The 17,048-nt window shown below is 43.6% G+C and overlaps 1 protein-coding gene across 4 annotated transcripts in view; it reads left to right on the forward strand.

Annotated features, from left to right (window-relative positions):
- Positions 1-17,048, forward strand: part of LOC118372821 (uncharacterized) — a 68,915-nt gene that overhangs the window by 33,741 nt on the left and 18,126 nt on the right. The window contains exons 1-3 of one of the 4 annotated variants that reach the window (XM_052527197.1): positions 12,540-13,369; positions 13,713-13,739; positions 16,731-17,018. The exons of the other annotated variants lie outside the window; for them this stretch is intronic. Of the exons in view, the coding sequence (XP_052383157.1) occupies positions 13,312-13,369; positions 13,713-13,739; positions 16,731-17,018 (373 nt within the window). The 5' untranslated portion in view covers positions 12,540-13,311. Of the gene's footprint in view, positions 1-12,539; positions 13,370-13,712; positions 13,740-16,730; positions 17,019-17,048 lie in introns of those variants that run through there. 4 annotated transcript variants of the gene reach the window in all.

Genomic DNA, 17,048 nt, shown 5'->3' on the forward strand with positions numbered 1-17,048 from the left:
ATTAAGCTAATAACTACAGTAGATAGGAAAAATATTGCCTCTAATGCACAATATGGAGAGTCATATGGAGACACAGCAAGACTCTTTCTTGTTTCTTACTTTTGGATGTTGGCAATATATACTGTTGTTGTACATGAAACGTGCTTTTTATTGTGCAGTGTAGTTAAAAATAAATCCTGAATAAAATATAATTATTTCCTCTGACAGATAAGCAAATAGTTTTGGCTCATGTTAGGAGCAGGAGACATTTAGTTAATATTATATTCATGTTGACCCTGACCTCTGACATGACCGTTGACCCTTAATCAGCAGTTACTGCCTTCGTCCTTGGCATGATATGTTGCAAATGGCAGGGTAATACCAAAGCAAAGAGCAGAATAATTCCTGACAGTGAAGCAGAGTTCAAACTGCATTCTTTGTGTGTCTTCCACTAAGATACCAGTTGCATTTACATAGAAATGTTGGTTCTGCGTCAGTTACATTACATACTGTGTTTTACAACTATAAGAATACATGTGAAAAGGAGCACTGCAATTGTTTGAATTGCATTAAATTATTACTTATCTTGTAATATATCAATGATGCATTGGAGCATGGTAGAATAATGCCATAGGGTAATACTAATTATAAAAAATTACCATGAGATTGCAAAGTAAATGATTTGTATACACTACCGGTGTAGTATAACACCTACTCATTTAAGGGTTTTTCTTTATTTTTTACTATTTTCTACATTGTAGAACAATAGTGAAGACATCAACACTATGGAATAACACATATGGAATCATGTAGTAACCAAGAAAGTGTTAATCAAATCAAAACATATTTTATATTTGAGATTTTTCAAATAGCCACCCATTGCCTTGATGACAGCTTTGCACACTCTTGGCATTATTTCAACCAGCTTCAACCTGGAATGCTTTTCTAACAGTCTTGAAGGCGTTCCCACATATGCTGAGCACTTGTTGGCTGCTTTTCCTTCACTCTGTGGTCCAACTCATCATTGGTTAGAGCGTTGGGCCAGTAATCGAAAAGTTGCTAGATCAAATCCCCGAGCTGACAAGGTAAAAATCTGTCGTTCTGCCCCTGAACAAGGCAGTTAACCCACTGTTCCTAGGCTGTCATTGTAAATAAGAAATTGTTATTAACTGACTTGCCTAGTTAAATAAAGGTCAAATAAAACATTTAAATAAATAATGTCAAAGTCAACAACAAAAAAAGTGTGAATGAGTATTCAACAACTTTGTTATGGAAATCCAAAATAAGTTCAGAAGTAAAATTGTGTTAAACAAGTCGCATAATACTTTGCATGGACTCCCTCTGTGTGCATTAATAGTGTTTAACACTATTAAGACTATCTGATCTCTGTACCCCACACATGCAATTATCTGTAAAGTCGGTCAGTCGCGTTGTGAATTTCAAACACAGATTCAACCAACAATACCAGGGAGGTTGTCTAATGCCTCACAAATAAGGACATTTGTTGGTAAAATTACACAATTACACTTTGGATGGAGTATCAATATAAACAGTCACAACAAATATACCGGAATCATTCCTAACTTAGTTGCTGGAGAGAAAGAAACCCGCTCAGAGATTTTACCATGAGGCCAATGGTGACTTTAAAACAGAGTTTAATGACACGCAGCCACACCTTCTCCATGCTGCTCTTCGTCGTCCTCCTCACCTTCCTGAGGAGGAACTGGGAGGTCATCTCGCAGTAACTGGATCGCTTCATGATATGTCCCCGAGTTGACCTACAGGGGTGGGGCTCTCTCAATGAGTGACGAAGGGAGGCGACGGCGGGGCGGGGCTCCCTGAACAATGAGGGACAGGCGGGGCCTGGTGTGAGGGGCGGGGGACAACTGACTAACAAACCCGTACTCTGCCTCTGATGCATGTGGTGGAGCCAGGCCAACACAGGGCGGGTTTAGCGGAAAGGAGGAGGATGATGAGGAGCCAGCGAAAACATCCTGTGGCGGACTGCAATAGCATCGAATAGTCCCCGCGATATGCAACTGTTCAGGGAATTCAGGAACCAATACACACAGTCAGTCAGGAAAGCAAAGGCTAGCTTTTTCAAACAGAATTTTGCATCCTGTAGCTCTAACTCCAAAAAGTTTTGAGACACTGAGAAGTCCATGGAGAACAAGAGCACCTCCTCCCAGCTGTCCACTGCACTGAGGCTAGGCGACAAGGTCACCATGATAATCTAATTAATTAATTGATAAAATTTCTCTACGGCTGGCCTCCTGGCTACCCCAACCCCGGCCAACAGCTCCACACCCCTCGCAACTACTTGCCCGATCCTCCCCAGCTTCTCCTTCACCCAAATCCAGATCGCAGATGTTCTGAAAGAGCTGCAAAAAAAACCTTTATTTAACCAGGCAAGTCAGTTAAGAACAAATTCTTATTTTCAATGACTTTCTAGGAACAGTGGGCTAACTGCCTGTTCAGGGGAAGAACGACAGATTTGTACCATGTCAGCTCGGGGGTTTGAACTTGCAACCTTCCGGTTACTGGGACTTCCGGGTTGGAGCGAGCGGTCGCATCGGCACTTCGCTCCGCAGGTAGTATAACTTTTTCATTACATTTCATTACATTTCATTATAGTACAACGGTTTGATTTGTCTAATCTTAGCAATTTCTTCTTAGCTAGCTACATAGCCGTCCTTGTATCAAAGATAATTGCATAATTATCGTATTTCGTCGTCCTAACGTAGTCTTCACTTCACCAGCTAGCCAGCTAGCAAACGCCCACCGATTAGCAGCACTGTTACACTCAACTGAACGACTTGATTAGTGTAGTGTTAGCTAGCTACATAGCTGTCTTTGCTGTCTTCGTATCCTAGATAATTGTGTGGTTTAGAATGTGTAGTCTTAGAGTGATTATCTTAATTTACCGAGGTTAGCTAGCCAGCTATTTGTCGTCCTTAACGTAGGAGACTCTGCTAGCTAGCTAACAGTTAACAGCTAGCCAACGTCTACTGAATAGAACTCAACAACCCGGTCGCATTCACAGGTAGTATCACATTTTCATTTCATTTCATTACAGTACAACGGTTTGATTTGTTTGATCGTAGCTAGCTACATAGCCGTCTTTGTATCAAAGATAATTGTGTAGTCTAGAGCGATTTTCTAGGTTAGCTTGCCAGCTATTGTCGTTCTTTTAGCAACGTAACGTAAACAACACTGCTAGTTAGCCAGCTAGCCCCGAATAGCAGCACTGCAGAAACTATTACACTCAACGGAACGACTTGATTAGTGTAGTGTCAACAACGCAGCCACTGCCAGCTAGCCTACTTCAGCAGTACTGTATCATTTTAATCATTTTAGTCAATAAGATTCTTGCTACGTAAGCTTAACTTTCTGAACATTCGAGACGTGTAGTCCACTTGTCATTCCAATCTCCTTTGCATTAGCGTAGCCTCTTCTGTAGCCTGTCAACTATGTGTCTGTCTATCCCTGTTCTCTCCTCTCTGCACAGACCATACAAACGCTCCACACCGCGTGGCCGCGGCCACCTAATCTGGTGGTCCCAGCGCGCACGACCCACGTGGAGTTCCAGGTCTCCGGTAGCCTCTGGAACTGCCGATCTGCGGCCAACAAGGCAGAGTTCATCTCAGCCTATGCCTCCCTCCAGTCCCTCGACTTCTTGGCACTGACGGAAACATGGATCACCACAGACAACACTGCTACTCCTACTGCTCTCTCTTCGTCCGCCCACGTGTTCTCGCACACCCCGAGAGCTTCCGGTCAGCGGGGTGGTGGCACCGGGATCCTCATCTCTCCCAAGTGGTCATTCTCTCTTTCTCCCCTTACCCATCTGTCTATCGCCTCCTTTGAATTCCATGCTGTCACAGTTACCAGCCCTTTCAAGCTTAACATCCTTATCATTTATCGCCCTCCAGGTTCCCTCGGAGAGTTCATCAATGAGCTTGATACCTTGATAAGCTCCTTTCCTGAGGACGGCTCACCTCTCACAGTGCTGGGCGACTTTAACCTCCCCACGTCTACCTTTGACTCATTCCTCTCTGCCTCCTTCTTTCCACTCCTCTCCTCTTTTGACCTCACCCTCTCACCTTCCCCCTACTCACAAGGCAGGCAATACGCTCGACCTCATCTTTACTAGATGCTGTTCTTCCACTAACCTCATTGCAACTCCCTCCAAGTCTCCGACCACTACCTTGTATCCTTTTCCCTCTCGCTCTCATCTAACACCTCCCACACTGCCCCTACTCGGATGGTATCGCGCCGTCCCAACCTTCGCTCTCTCTCCCCCGCTACTCTCTCCTCTTCCATCCTATCATCTCTTCCCTCTGCTCAAACCTTCTCCAACCTATCTCCTGATTCTGCCTCCTCAACCCTCCTCTCCTCCCTTTCTGCATCCTTTGACTCTCTATGTCCCCTATCCTCCAGGCCGGCTCGGTCCTCCCCTCCCGCCCGTGGCTCGACGACTCATTGCGAGCTCACAGAACAGGGCTCCGGGCAGCCGGAAATGGAGGAAACTCGCCTCCCTGCGGACCTGGCATCCTTTCACTCCCTCCTCTCTACATTTTCCTCCTCTGTCAGCTAGTCATTTTCTACCACTCTAAATTCCAAGCATCTGCCTCTAACCCTAGGAAGCTCTTTGCCACCTTCTCCTCCCTCCTGAATCCTCCCCCCCCTCCCCTCTCTGCAGATGACTTCGTCAACCACTTTGAAAAGAAGGTCGACGACATCCGATCCTCGTTTGCTAAGTCAAACGGCACCGCTGGTTCTGCTCACACTGCCCTACCCTGTGCTCTGACCTCTTTCTCCCTCTCTCTCCATATGAAATCTCGCGTCTTGTGACGGCCGGCCGCCCAACAACCTGCCCGCTTGACCCTATCCCCTCCTCTCTTCTCCAGACCATTTCCGGAGACCTTCTCCCTTACCTCACCTCGCTCATCAACTCATCCCTGACCGCTGGCTATGTCCCTTCCGTCTTCAAGAGAGCGAGAGTTGCACCCCTTCTGAAAAAACCTACACTCGATCCCTCCGATGTCAACAACTACAGACCAGTATCCCTTCTTTCTTTTCTCTCCAAAACTCTTGAACTCTGAGTGACCTTCTCTGAATGACCTTCTCGATCCAAATCAGTCAGGTTTCAAGACTAGTCATTCAACTGAGACTGCATGTCTCTGTATCACGGAGGCGCTCCGCACCGCTAAAGCTAACTCTCTCTCCTCTGCTCTCATCCTTCTAGACCTATCGGCTGCCTTCGATACTGTGAACCATCAGATCCTCCTCTCCACCCTCTCCGAATTGGGCATCTCCGGCGCGGCCCACGCTTGGATTGTGTCCTACCTGACAGGTCGCTCCTACCAGGTGGCGTGGCGAGAATCTGTCTCCTCACCACGCGCTCTCACCACTGGTGTCCCCCAGGGCTCTGTTCTAGGCCCTCTCCTATTCTCGCTATACACCAAGTCACTTGGCTCTGTCATAACCTCACATGGTCTCTCCTATCATTGCTATGCAGACGACACACAATTAATCTTCTCCTTTCCCCCTTCTGATGACCAGGTGGCAAATCGCATCTCTGCATGTCTGGCAGACATATCAGTATGGATGACGGATCACCACCTCAAGCTGAACCTCGGCAAGACGGAGCTGCTCTTCCTCCCGGGGAAGGACTGCCCGTTCCATGATCTCGCCATCACGGTTGACAACTCCATTGTGTCCTCCTCCCAGAGCGCTAAGAACCTTGGCGTGATCCTGGACAACACCCTGTCGTTCTCAACTAACATCAAGGCGGTGGCCCGTTCCTGTAGGTTCATGCTCTACAACATCCGCAGAGTTCGACCCTGCCTCACACAGGAAGCGGCGCAGGTCCTAATCCAGGCACTTGTCATCTCCCGTCTGGATTACTGCAACCGCTGTTGGCTGGGCTCCTGCCTGTGCCATTAAACCCCTACAACTCATCCAGAACGCCGCAACCCGTCTGGTGTTCAACCTTCCCAAGTTCTCTCACGTCACCCCGCTCCTCCGCTCTCTCCACTGGCTTCCAGTTGAAGCTCGCATCCGCTACAAGACCATGGTGCTTGCCTACGGAGCTGTGAGGGGAACGGCACCTCAGTACCTCCAGGCTCTGATCATGCCCTACACCCAAACAAGGGCACTGCGTTCATCTACTTCTGGCCTGCTCGCCTCCCTACCACTGAGGAAGTACAGTTCCCGCTCAGCCCAGTCAAAACTGTTCGCTGCTCTGGTCCCCCAATGGTGGAACAAACTCCCTCACGACGCCAGGACAGCGGAGTCAATCACCACCTTCCGGAGACACCTGAAACCCCACCTCTTTAAGGAATACCTAGGATAGGATAAGTAATCCTTCTCACCCCCCCCCCCTTTAAGATTTAGATGCACTATTGTAAAGTGACTGTTCTACTGGATGTCATAAGGTGAATGCACCAATTTGTAAGTCGCTCTGGATAAGAGCGTCTGCTAAATGACTTAAATGTAAATGTAAATGTACTAGTCCAACACTCTAACCACTAGGCTACCCTGCCGCCCCAAATCAGCTGGGCTAGACAATCTGGACCCTCTTTTTCTAAAGCTATCCACCGCCACTGTTGCAACCCCTATTACCAGTCTGTTCAACCTCTCTTTCGTTTCGTCCGAGATCCCTAAAGATTGGTAAGCTGTCGCGGTCATCCCCCTCTTCAAAGGCGATGACACTCTAGACCCAAACTGTTACAGACCTATATCCATCCTGCCCTGCCTTTCTAAAGTATTTGAAATCCAAGTTAATAAACAGATTACTGACCATTTCGAATGACACCGTACCTTCTCCGCTGTGCAATCCGGTTTCCGAGCTGGTCACGGGTGCACCTCAGCCACGCTGAAGGTACTAAACAATATCATAACCGCCATCGATAAAAGACAGTACCGTGCAGCCGTCTTCATGCCAAGGCTTTCAACTCTGTCAATCACTGTATTCTTATTGGTAGACTCAATAGCCTTGATTTCTCAAATGACTGCCTCGCCTGGTTCACCAACTACTTCGCAGATAGAGTTCAGTGTGTAAAATGTTGTCTGGACCTCTGGCAGTGTCAATGGGGGTACCACAGCGTTCAATTCACGGGCCGACTCTTTTCTCTGTATATATCAACGATGGTGCTCTTGCTGTGGGTGATTCCCTGATCCACCTCTACGCAGACGACACCATTCTGTATACATCTGGCCCTTCTTTGGACACAGTGTTAACTAACCTCCAAATGAGCTTCAATGCCATACATCACCCCTTACGGGGCCTACAACTGCTCTTAAATGCTAGCAAAACCAAATGCATGCTTTTCAACCATTCGCTGCCCGCACTCGCCCGCCCGACTAGCATCACTCCTCTGGACGGTTTTGACCTAGAATAAGTGGACAACTACAAATACCTAGGTGTTTGGCTAGACTATAAACTCTCCTTCCAGGCTCATATCAAACATCTCCCAATCCAAAATAAAAACTAGAATTGACTTTCTATTTCTCAACAAAGCCTCCTTCACATACGCCGCCAAACTTACCCTAGTAAAACTGACTATCCTACCAATCCTCGACTTTGACGATGTCATCTACAAAATAGCTTCCAATACTCTACTCAGCAAATTGGATGCAGTTTATCACAGTGCCATCAGTTTTTTACCAACTCGCCGTATACCACCCACCACTGCGAACTGTATGCTCTAGTTGGCTGGCCCTCGCTACATATTCGTCGACAGACCCACTGGCTCCAGGTCATCTACAAGTCTATGCTAGGTAAAGCTCTGCCTTATCTCAGCTCACTGGTCACGATAACAACATGGTCCAGCAGGTATATCTCATTGGTCATCCCCAAAGCCAACACCTCCTTTGGCCGCCTTTCCTTCCAGTTCTCTGCTGCCAGTGACTGGAACGAATTGCAAAAATGGCTGAATCTGGAGACTTACATTTCCCTCACTAACTTTAAACATCAGCTATCTGAGCAGCTAACTGTTTGCTGCAGCTGTACATAGACCATCTGTAAATAGCCCACCCAATCTACCTACCTCATCCCCATATTGTTTTTATTTACCTTTATGCTCTTTTGCACACCAATATCATTACTTACACACTGCTCATCTATCACTCCAGTGTTAATCTGCTATATTGTAATTACACTGCTACTATGGCCTATTTATTGCCATACCTCCTCATGCCATTTGCACACACTGTAAATAGACTTTCTTTTTTTCTATTGTGTTATTGACTGTACGCTTGTTTATTCCATGTGTGTTGTTGTTTCTGTTTGCTCTGCTTTGCTTTATCTTGGCCAGGTCGCAGTTGTGAGAACTTGTTCTCAACCACCTTACCTGGTTAAATAAAGGTGAAATAAAGGTGAAATAAAAAATAAAAGATAGACCACACATTCAATGGCGTTGCCTATGCTCTCTTCCCGTGTATCCTTTTTCAAATCCAGGCCTTGAGGTCAACAGCATTAATGATTTATTCTTCTCCTTAGGGGTGGTTGAGTAAAAGCTGGTTAAACTTCCAGGGAATAAAGAACAAGGAGCACCAGCGGACAGCAATGCTCTGGGTTGGGTACCTTTGAATACCAAACTGAAGACCCAATTAGTTATTGCATCCCCTTGTGGACAAACTGAAGTGGTACAACATGTTGCATTGCACCATTGTAGGCACTGACCCATAACAGAACAGTTTTGAATAACTTCCCATAGCTTCATAGTTATGGGAAATGTTTGTTTTGAGATGGTTAGTTCTAACTGTATAGAAAGACTGCTACCACAAACCAGCAGCATCAAAAATTCCATGGTGAAGAGAACAGTGAGAGACCAGTATCAGGGTCGTCCCTCAGGAGACTGGTACCAAGATATCATGTCCAGTGTGTTCCAGGCTCAGATGGATCTCAACCATCTGCACACTCACTGTACCAGATTTCTCCAACGAATCGTGCCATGGTCGTCAACCATGAACAACAAAGTCCTGACTGTATAGAAAACAACCATCAACCATCAATATTTTCCAGGAACCGGGTAGTCACTGTACTAGTGATACAATTAATCTGGCAGAAGAGGGTACTGATTAAGCAGGTGCAAGAAACAAGAACTTAACAGCTTTATATATATATATATTTTTTTTTAACTTATAAACTTGCATCAGTGAATCATTAAATATCTTTACAAAGGTTTTAACTTCAGGAGCAGCAGTGTCCCCTTCATCACCCTCCGCAGGCTTCTGGAAAGCTTTGGCCTTTGCACCCTTCTTGGCTGCCCCTTTACCCTTGGTAGTCTTCTGTGCTTTGGGTTGATCCTCAGCTGTCCTCTCTGCCCCTTTGTCCTCTTTGACTTGAGCTTCTTAGCAGGGGCCACCTTGGAAGCAGATACTTTTGCGGACTTCCTGAGTTTTCATCCTGAAAGATGAAAATGACAGGTTTGCAATGCTGCTAGTTTGTGGTGGCATTTAAAACATGAGATTCAATTTGAGATTAAATTCAACCATGGTAAAGCCCAAATAGGGAACAGTACCCATGACAAAAGTGTTTAAAAAGTCCCTATAACCCAAAACCACTTGAACAATGCCAATAGTCATAACATAACTGAAACCACACTTGCCTCTGAAGGTTTTTCCTTCTGCTTTTTGGCTGTAACCTTTTTCTTCTCAGCTTCTAGAGACAAGAGTTAGTGATGTGTGTGTATGCATGCAATCATAGACACAATGAGGTGAAGAGAGATACCCATACAAGTCATTGAATGAGCAATGTTAAATGTCCTCCATTGCAATGGGTGTAGCTCAATAACAATGATCCCATACAATTGGGCAGATTATAGGGTGATGTCTAAATCCTAGGAGTGATGAGCACAATCAATTCAGTGGATTCAGTTTCCTGGCTTCCTTGTCCTTAGTCTTCTTGGCTCCAACCTTGGCAGTATACTCCACATTGGGATCAGTGTTCTCAGTGGCCTTTGGCTTGGGCTCCTTGACCCTACCCCTGACTGCCAGCTGGCAAGGGAGAGTGATCACACGGTGAGCTACATTATATTAAACAGCAAGCCCATGTTCAATATGTTTGGCATATAATAAACACACCACTTTATATTCAACACTGGTACCATGAAGTTTGGCTCATTTGGCAGGTAAGCTACTGTAACGGATGTGAAACGGCTAGCTTAGTTAGTGGTGTGCGCTAAATAACGTTTCAATCGGTTACGTCACTTGCTCTGAGACCTTGAAGTAGTAGTTCCCCTTGCTCTGCAAGGGCCGCGGCTTTTGTGGAGCGATGGGTAACGATGCTTCGTGGGTGACTGTTGTTGATGCGTGCAGAAGGTCCCTGGTTCGTGCCCGGGTATGGGCGAGGGGACGGTTTAAAATTATACTGTTACATTGATGCTGTTGACCCGGATTACTGGTTGCTGCGGAAAAAAGGAGGAAGGTCAAAAGGGGGGTGAGTGTAACGGATGTGAAACGGCTAGCTTAGTTAGCGGTGGGCGCTAAATAGCGTTTCAATCGGTTACGTCACTTGCTCTGAGACCTTGAAGTAGTAGTTCCCCTTGCTCTGCAAGGGCCGCAGCTTTTGTGGAGCGATGGGTAACGATGCTTCGTGGGTGACTGTTGTTGATGCGTGCAGAAGGTCCCTGGTTCGCGCCCGTGTATGGGCGAGGGGACGGTTTAAAATTATACTGTTACACTACGATCACATTCAGAAAATAAAGTCCATTCACCTTGGATCACATTATTCTTGATTTAATTACTTGGGTTAACAAAGCCTAGTTGCCACAAGGAGCCTATTAAAGTAACTATCCAGTGGAGATCTCACTTTAAAAAAAAATGTATATTCTGTTAATTTGTACCCAAAAAATGTTGTGGACTCATCCGGTATAGTGATGTTATGTTTGATGCCTGAGCTCTGAGGTATGCGTTGAAATCACCTTATCACAAGCACGTGATCAATGACGTCCAAAGCTTTGTTTCGTCAAACAACCACCTGATTGGTAGAAGACAAAAAGGCTACACTGCACACACACTCTATGGGGTGTGGGACATAATCTATAATAATTTGGCTGCTCTAAATTCGATGACCAGCAGGCGGCACTAGTGTGCACTCGATCAAAGCCTTGAGTAATTAACCTATTTCAGACAATTAGCTGGAAATTCTCAACGCTCCAGGAAGCTTTGTTTCCCCATCAGGATTAACAAAGGTGCTTCCCTTGGCTGAAGCCCCTGGGCCCAGAAGGCAGAAAAAAGGTCACAAATTTATACATACATTTTACAGTACATATTAGATATGTAGTATATATTTTTTACTGCAACCGCAAAGCACAGAAGGATTCAGGAGCCCGCTCTCAATGAGTGTAGACAGCTTCCTACTGCCACTCTGCTAATCATCCGATGGAGGGAGGAAAGGTTTGGGTAAATGGGAGGCCCTGCCTTGATTGGGTAACTGAAAAAATAAACTGCATAATAACTAAATGTGACTGGTCAATTATGTGAGTCAGGGGCTGGGCCCAAGAGGCAAAAAAACAAATGAATTATTTTTTAACCAACCAAGGGAACCTGTTCTCAATGTTCAAAATACACCAGAGAACATATTTAGCCACAGAGGATCAATAGTTTCTCAAAATAACTGGATTCAATTTTATCACAAGAGCATGCAGGTAACTGCCAAAATAAAGAAAACGCCAACAAAGTGTCTTAAAAAGGGTGTTTGGCCTCCACCAGCTGCAAGAACAGCTTCAATGTGCCTTGGCATAAATTCTACAAATTGATCTAAACCATGGCAGGTAAACCCGACACACACCATAAACTTTGTCCATCATTTATTCAAATGTTCCCTTTATTTTGGTAGTTACTGGTTGCCAACAGCCTGGAAGGCTGCAATTTAGGCAGCAGGCATGCCAAATGTACAGCTTGTTGTGTTGTGGCCATAGACATAATACATTGATTTTTGGATCCTCTTACCCTGACATTTTGAGTAGAAACTCATGGGTACACTAGCAATGGCTGCCAGTTCTGATTTGAACTGAACTGCCATCCATGGATTATAAGTAGTTGGTAGCAGCTGTCTGTTTGCACATTTCAATATAAAAATGACATAGTTTGAAAAACATTGTTTGGAAATTAAATGTCTACTGCTAAAAATAGAAGACTGTCTCTAGAACCAATATAATTCTCAACTTCCATTTCACTCATGTTGTAAATTATAGGTCATATTTCATAGAAATCTGGAAACACTGTGCATTTACTTTAATAAGATTTAGACATGCATGGGTCACTTACCTGAAACCTCCCCTGTGCGCCGTTTGATATCGAGTTGATGTCCTCACCAATACCCCGCCCTCAATTCCTATTTTCAGGGTCTTGCGTGTCATGTTCTTCAACCTCATCAGGTCCACAGATTGATATTTGTCTGTTATGTAGCCGCGAATGGCCTGTGATGAGACGATTCGAGTCCAACTCCTTCAGCGCTTCATTAACCAACACCATCGTGGGTGGATGAAGAGGAGTTCTTCGTGCCACAGCAGGTACTTTGCTGGATTCTAACAATGAAATTGACAAATAAATCTAACCAAATATCCGTTACTTCTTCAGCGGCTGCTGCTTTTTTTTAGGTAGCATGATCAAACGGTTAATATCAAAGTTAGGCTATATAAAAACGTTAGTTTAAAAACAGCAACTGCATTCTCAGCCTACACAGGTTCAATGTTATGCACTTCAAGCAAAGCACGCGGTTTATCTGAACGGGCGCTGAAATGTAGGTACCAGTCAGAGCATTAAAGGTAAACTGACCAGTCCGAGTAGTGTGAACTCGCTTTTTCTTCTCTCCTCCGGTCCTTCCTTCCATCCTTTCCTTTCCTTTACTGCTCTGGCATATTATTAAACGTGACTCACCAAACATAAATGAAATATGAAAACCCTTCTACATTTTAAAGATTCTAACTCTCAACCACAAATGCAGGGTTTTTGTAGTTAAACATTGTGCAGCTGTTAAAAACTTAAAACAAGTCGAAGATAAATATTTTTCTCAGAAAGACAAGTTAGTTTGTTGGTTTAAAAAATTTAATTGCCTGCAATAATGATACAAAATGCAATTTGATAAAGACAGGTAGCTTCAGAACCTAAAAATAATAACCAATAAATTATTCTGAATGTTCAGCCTCCTTGTCTTCTGCAACATGACATTAGCCCACAGTTGTCATATGAGACATCTGTGGTTTTCCTGTGAACAAGCTCCACATCTGCTGTTCTATTGAAACATTTAAACTTTGTCCCAGTCACTGCCACCGTCTTCTGTGATGTCAGACTAACAGTATGTATGTAGCTGTCTAAAAAATGACATTGTTCATCCCTGATATGGCTGGTCATCTGTTTTTGCTCATCCTCCTTTTCGGTGAGTTATTTCTCCGTTCCATCATCTGTTTGTGCGACAGGATATTCCATTATTCTTTCCCCTCCTTTAGTCTTTAACTTTAGGAACTCTTAATATTTCAACATGTTATGGTTATAATAAGTGCATCTTATTCCATTGATCATCCTATTGATTTATATTTCTCTGTCATTATTTTACATTTTGTACAGATAAGAATGACCACTGCTTGATAACATGGCTGTGAATGCATTACAGACTGTTCTGCTTCGCCAGCTTGTGTAAAGTGTGTAAAGTGTTCCCATCTTTTCTTATTTTTCATAATGGCAAAAAGGAGGATGATAATGACCCATTTTGTTTTGTCTAGATACCTTCCAATTCCTCAAAGCCAAAGGTCAGTATCATTATTATGGATTTAAAGCTGCAATATGTAACTTTTTGGGCTACCAGACAAAACAACGGATTACCAAAATATTCAAATAATGATTGACATATTTTCAATAAAAACGTTATTTTGATTAATTCATCCATACGATGTCATCCTTCCATGAGATGCTGTATACATACACTGGGTATACAAAACATAAACATGACATAGACTGATCAGGCAAATCCAGATGAAAGCTATGATCCCTTATTAATGTCACTTGTTAAAGCCACTTAAATCAGTAAATAGATGAAGGGGAGGAGACAGGTTAAAGACATGGATTGTGTATGTGTGCCATTCAGAGGGGGAAAGGGCAAGACACAATATTTAGGTGCCTTTGAACCGGGTATGCTACTAGGTGCCAGAACTGTAACAGTGCAGGGTTTTTCACGCTCAACAGTTTACTGTGTGTATCAAGAATGGTCCACCACCCTAAGGACATCCTGACAACTTGACACAACTGTGGGAAGGATTGGAGTCAACATAGGTCCGCATCCTCGTGGAATGAGACAGACAGCAAGATTAATACAAATCTCCACTGTTGAAAACCAAATGCTAGTCTAAAATAAATGGGATATAATATCTAAATGCTTTTTACAGTGGAGATCAAGATAATAAATTACCTGGCTGTGCTGATGTGATAGTATATTGAGCAGTCAAATGGAATAGTGAATAGACTCTTTTTTGTGTTTGCAAACGTTGCGCGCATCGCCCTCGTGCAGAACGCCAACAAAAATAGCCTCTATTTACATGTTGCCCATGAGTGCATTTCACACTACTTTTGGATTATAATTGGAGTTTAAGGGTCGTACGAAAGTCCTGCTTAATATAACGTTTGTGTCATCATTGTAAATCAAATGCATTATACTTAAAAATAACTTCAACTTCAACCAGTAAAATGTCTCTTTGGATATCTTTGGCTGCAGCCTATGGACATGTCAGTGAGTGTTTAGCATTCTAGCTAACAACTTGATGCATCCAAAATAGTTAATTTACAAAGATCAACACCAAATTATATTCTTATTGACTGTTCAAGCAAGAATCAACACATCATTGTAAGCGTTAGGAGAGCCCCCCCCAAAAGTTATTTTGTTTAGAACTAATAAAAACGTAAATCTAGGCTATGTTGAATGTGAGCAGATGGCGTGGCTTTCTTACTGCAGCCAAGAGTCATGCGCATCTGTACGTGATGTCAGTGTGTCGTGCACTGGAAAGTATCAAATCAAATCAAATTGTATTTGTAACATACACATGGTTAGCAGATGTTAATGCGAGTGTAGTGAAATGCTTGTGCTTCTAGTTCCGACAATGCAGTAATAACCAACGAGTAATCTGACCTAACAATTCCACAACAACTACCTTATACACACAAACGTAAAGGGATAAAGAATATGTACATAAAGATATATGAATGAGTGATGGTACAGAATGGCATAGGCAAGATGCAGTACATGGTATCGAGTAGGTATGTAGGTATGTAAACATATAAAAGTGGCATTGTTTAAAGTGGCTAGTGATATATGTATTACATCATCATGGCAAGATGCAGTAGATGGTATAGAGTACAGTATATACATATGAGATGAGTAATGTAGGGTATGTAAACATTATATTTTAAGTGGCATTGTTTAAAGTGGCTAGTGATACAGTTTTCCATTTTTAAATTGGCTGGAGTTGAGTCAGTATGTTGGCAGCAGCCACGTGAAATAACACTGTGAACAGGCAATGTTAGTGGTGGCTGTTTAACAGTCTGTTGGCGTTGAGATAGAAGCTGTTTTCAGTCTCTCGGTCCCTGCTTTGACGTACTTGTACTGACCTCGCCTTCTGGATGATAGCGGGTGAACAGGCAGTGGCTCGGGTGGTTGTTGTCATTGATGATCTTTATGGCCTTCCTGTGACATCGGGTGGTGTAGGTGTCCTGGAGGGCAGTTAGTTTGCCCCCAGTGATGCGTTGTGCAGACCTCACTACCCTCTGGAGAACCTTACGGTTGGGGGCAGAGCAGTTGCCGTACAGCCCGACAGGATGCTCTCGATTGTGTATCTGTAAAAGTATGGAACTCCATTTGGGTCTTTGCATTTAAAAAAAGATACACGTGAAATAACACTGTTTGATGCGTCAAATCAGCTTGTTGACCAATCAGGACCTAGATATGACTGTACGTCACATAATTTAACACGTTTGTTACTTTTTTACGTAGTTATTACAGATTGATTACCCTATCACTTGTATTTCATATGTCACAGTGATTCACCGATATGTGTGATGCTGGTAAAGTTTTGTCTTGTGCACTTGTCCAGTTCAGAACAATATAGGAGTCGGTCTCTTTTACTGTGACCTCACTATGCCACAGAGGATCCAGTTCAGAACAATATAGGAGTCGGTCTCTTTTACTGTGACCTCACTATGCCACAGAGGATCCAGTTCAGAACAATATAGGAGTCGGTCTCTTTTACTGTGACCTCACTATGCCACAGAGGATCTAGTTCAGAACAGACTAAGATCCCACTTCAAGCGCAGACACACCTCCCCAAGCTCTGGGACAGTTCTGTTCAGAAAGAAATCCATCACTTCCGTTGTTTGGCTGTGCCCATATAGCAACGTTCCAAAATGTGCATATGTCCTGGTGAAAGGATGTAAATAAAACACATTTAGTCAGAACAATAATACGTCTTGAATGAAAGACATGTCCTTAATCTTTATTTAAAAGTTGGAAACCGTTTTACAAAAGCAAAATGTCCATCAAAGCCGAGGATTCTTGTGTGATAACTCTCTCCTAAGGGCTGTTCCTGGCACGGGCTCTCATTATTTATTGCTTAAATAGACAACAGTGTCTGAATTGTTTTCTCTTTCAAACTCATATAATATTAAGTTGTACATTATCTGTATGAGTAGTTAAACATTGAAAATGAATTTATAATTCAATTAAAAGACACTCCATCATCCCACTGATCTCACAGATCTTCATCAGCCCAGTCTAACAGTGATTCCTGCAGTCATCAAAGAGAGAGACTCAGTTCAGCTGAACTGTCAGACTCCTCCATCTGTCTCTGAGTGTTACTTCAAAATGACTGGGCAAGTGGAATTCACCCTTCCATCACCCTGTCAACAGACACTCCCAGGAAGACTACTGGTGAGGTGGACAGGTCAGAGTTCACCAGCTGAGGTCAAAATCAAATGTCAGTACGGTGGTAAAGGTTCACACTTTAGATCCATACACAGTGAGCCTTCAACAGTCACAATTCAGGGTAAGAAGACTATTTGAATGGTTGTAAACG

Source organism: Oncorhynchus keta, chromosome 10 (assembly GCF_023373465.1).
Source record: "Oncorhynchus keta strain PuntledgeMale-10-30-2019 chromosome 10, Oket_V2, whole genome shotgun sequence".
In the NCBI taxonomy this organism is placed as follows: Eukaryota; Metazoa; Chordata; class Actinopteri; order Salmoniformes; family Salmonidae; genus Oncorhynchus; species Oncorhynchus keta.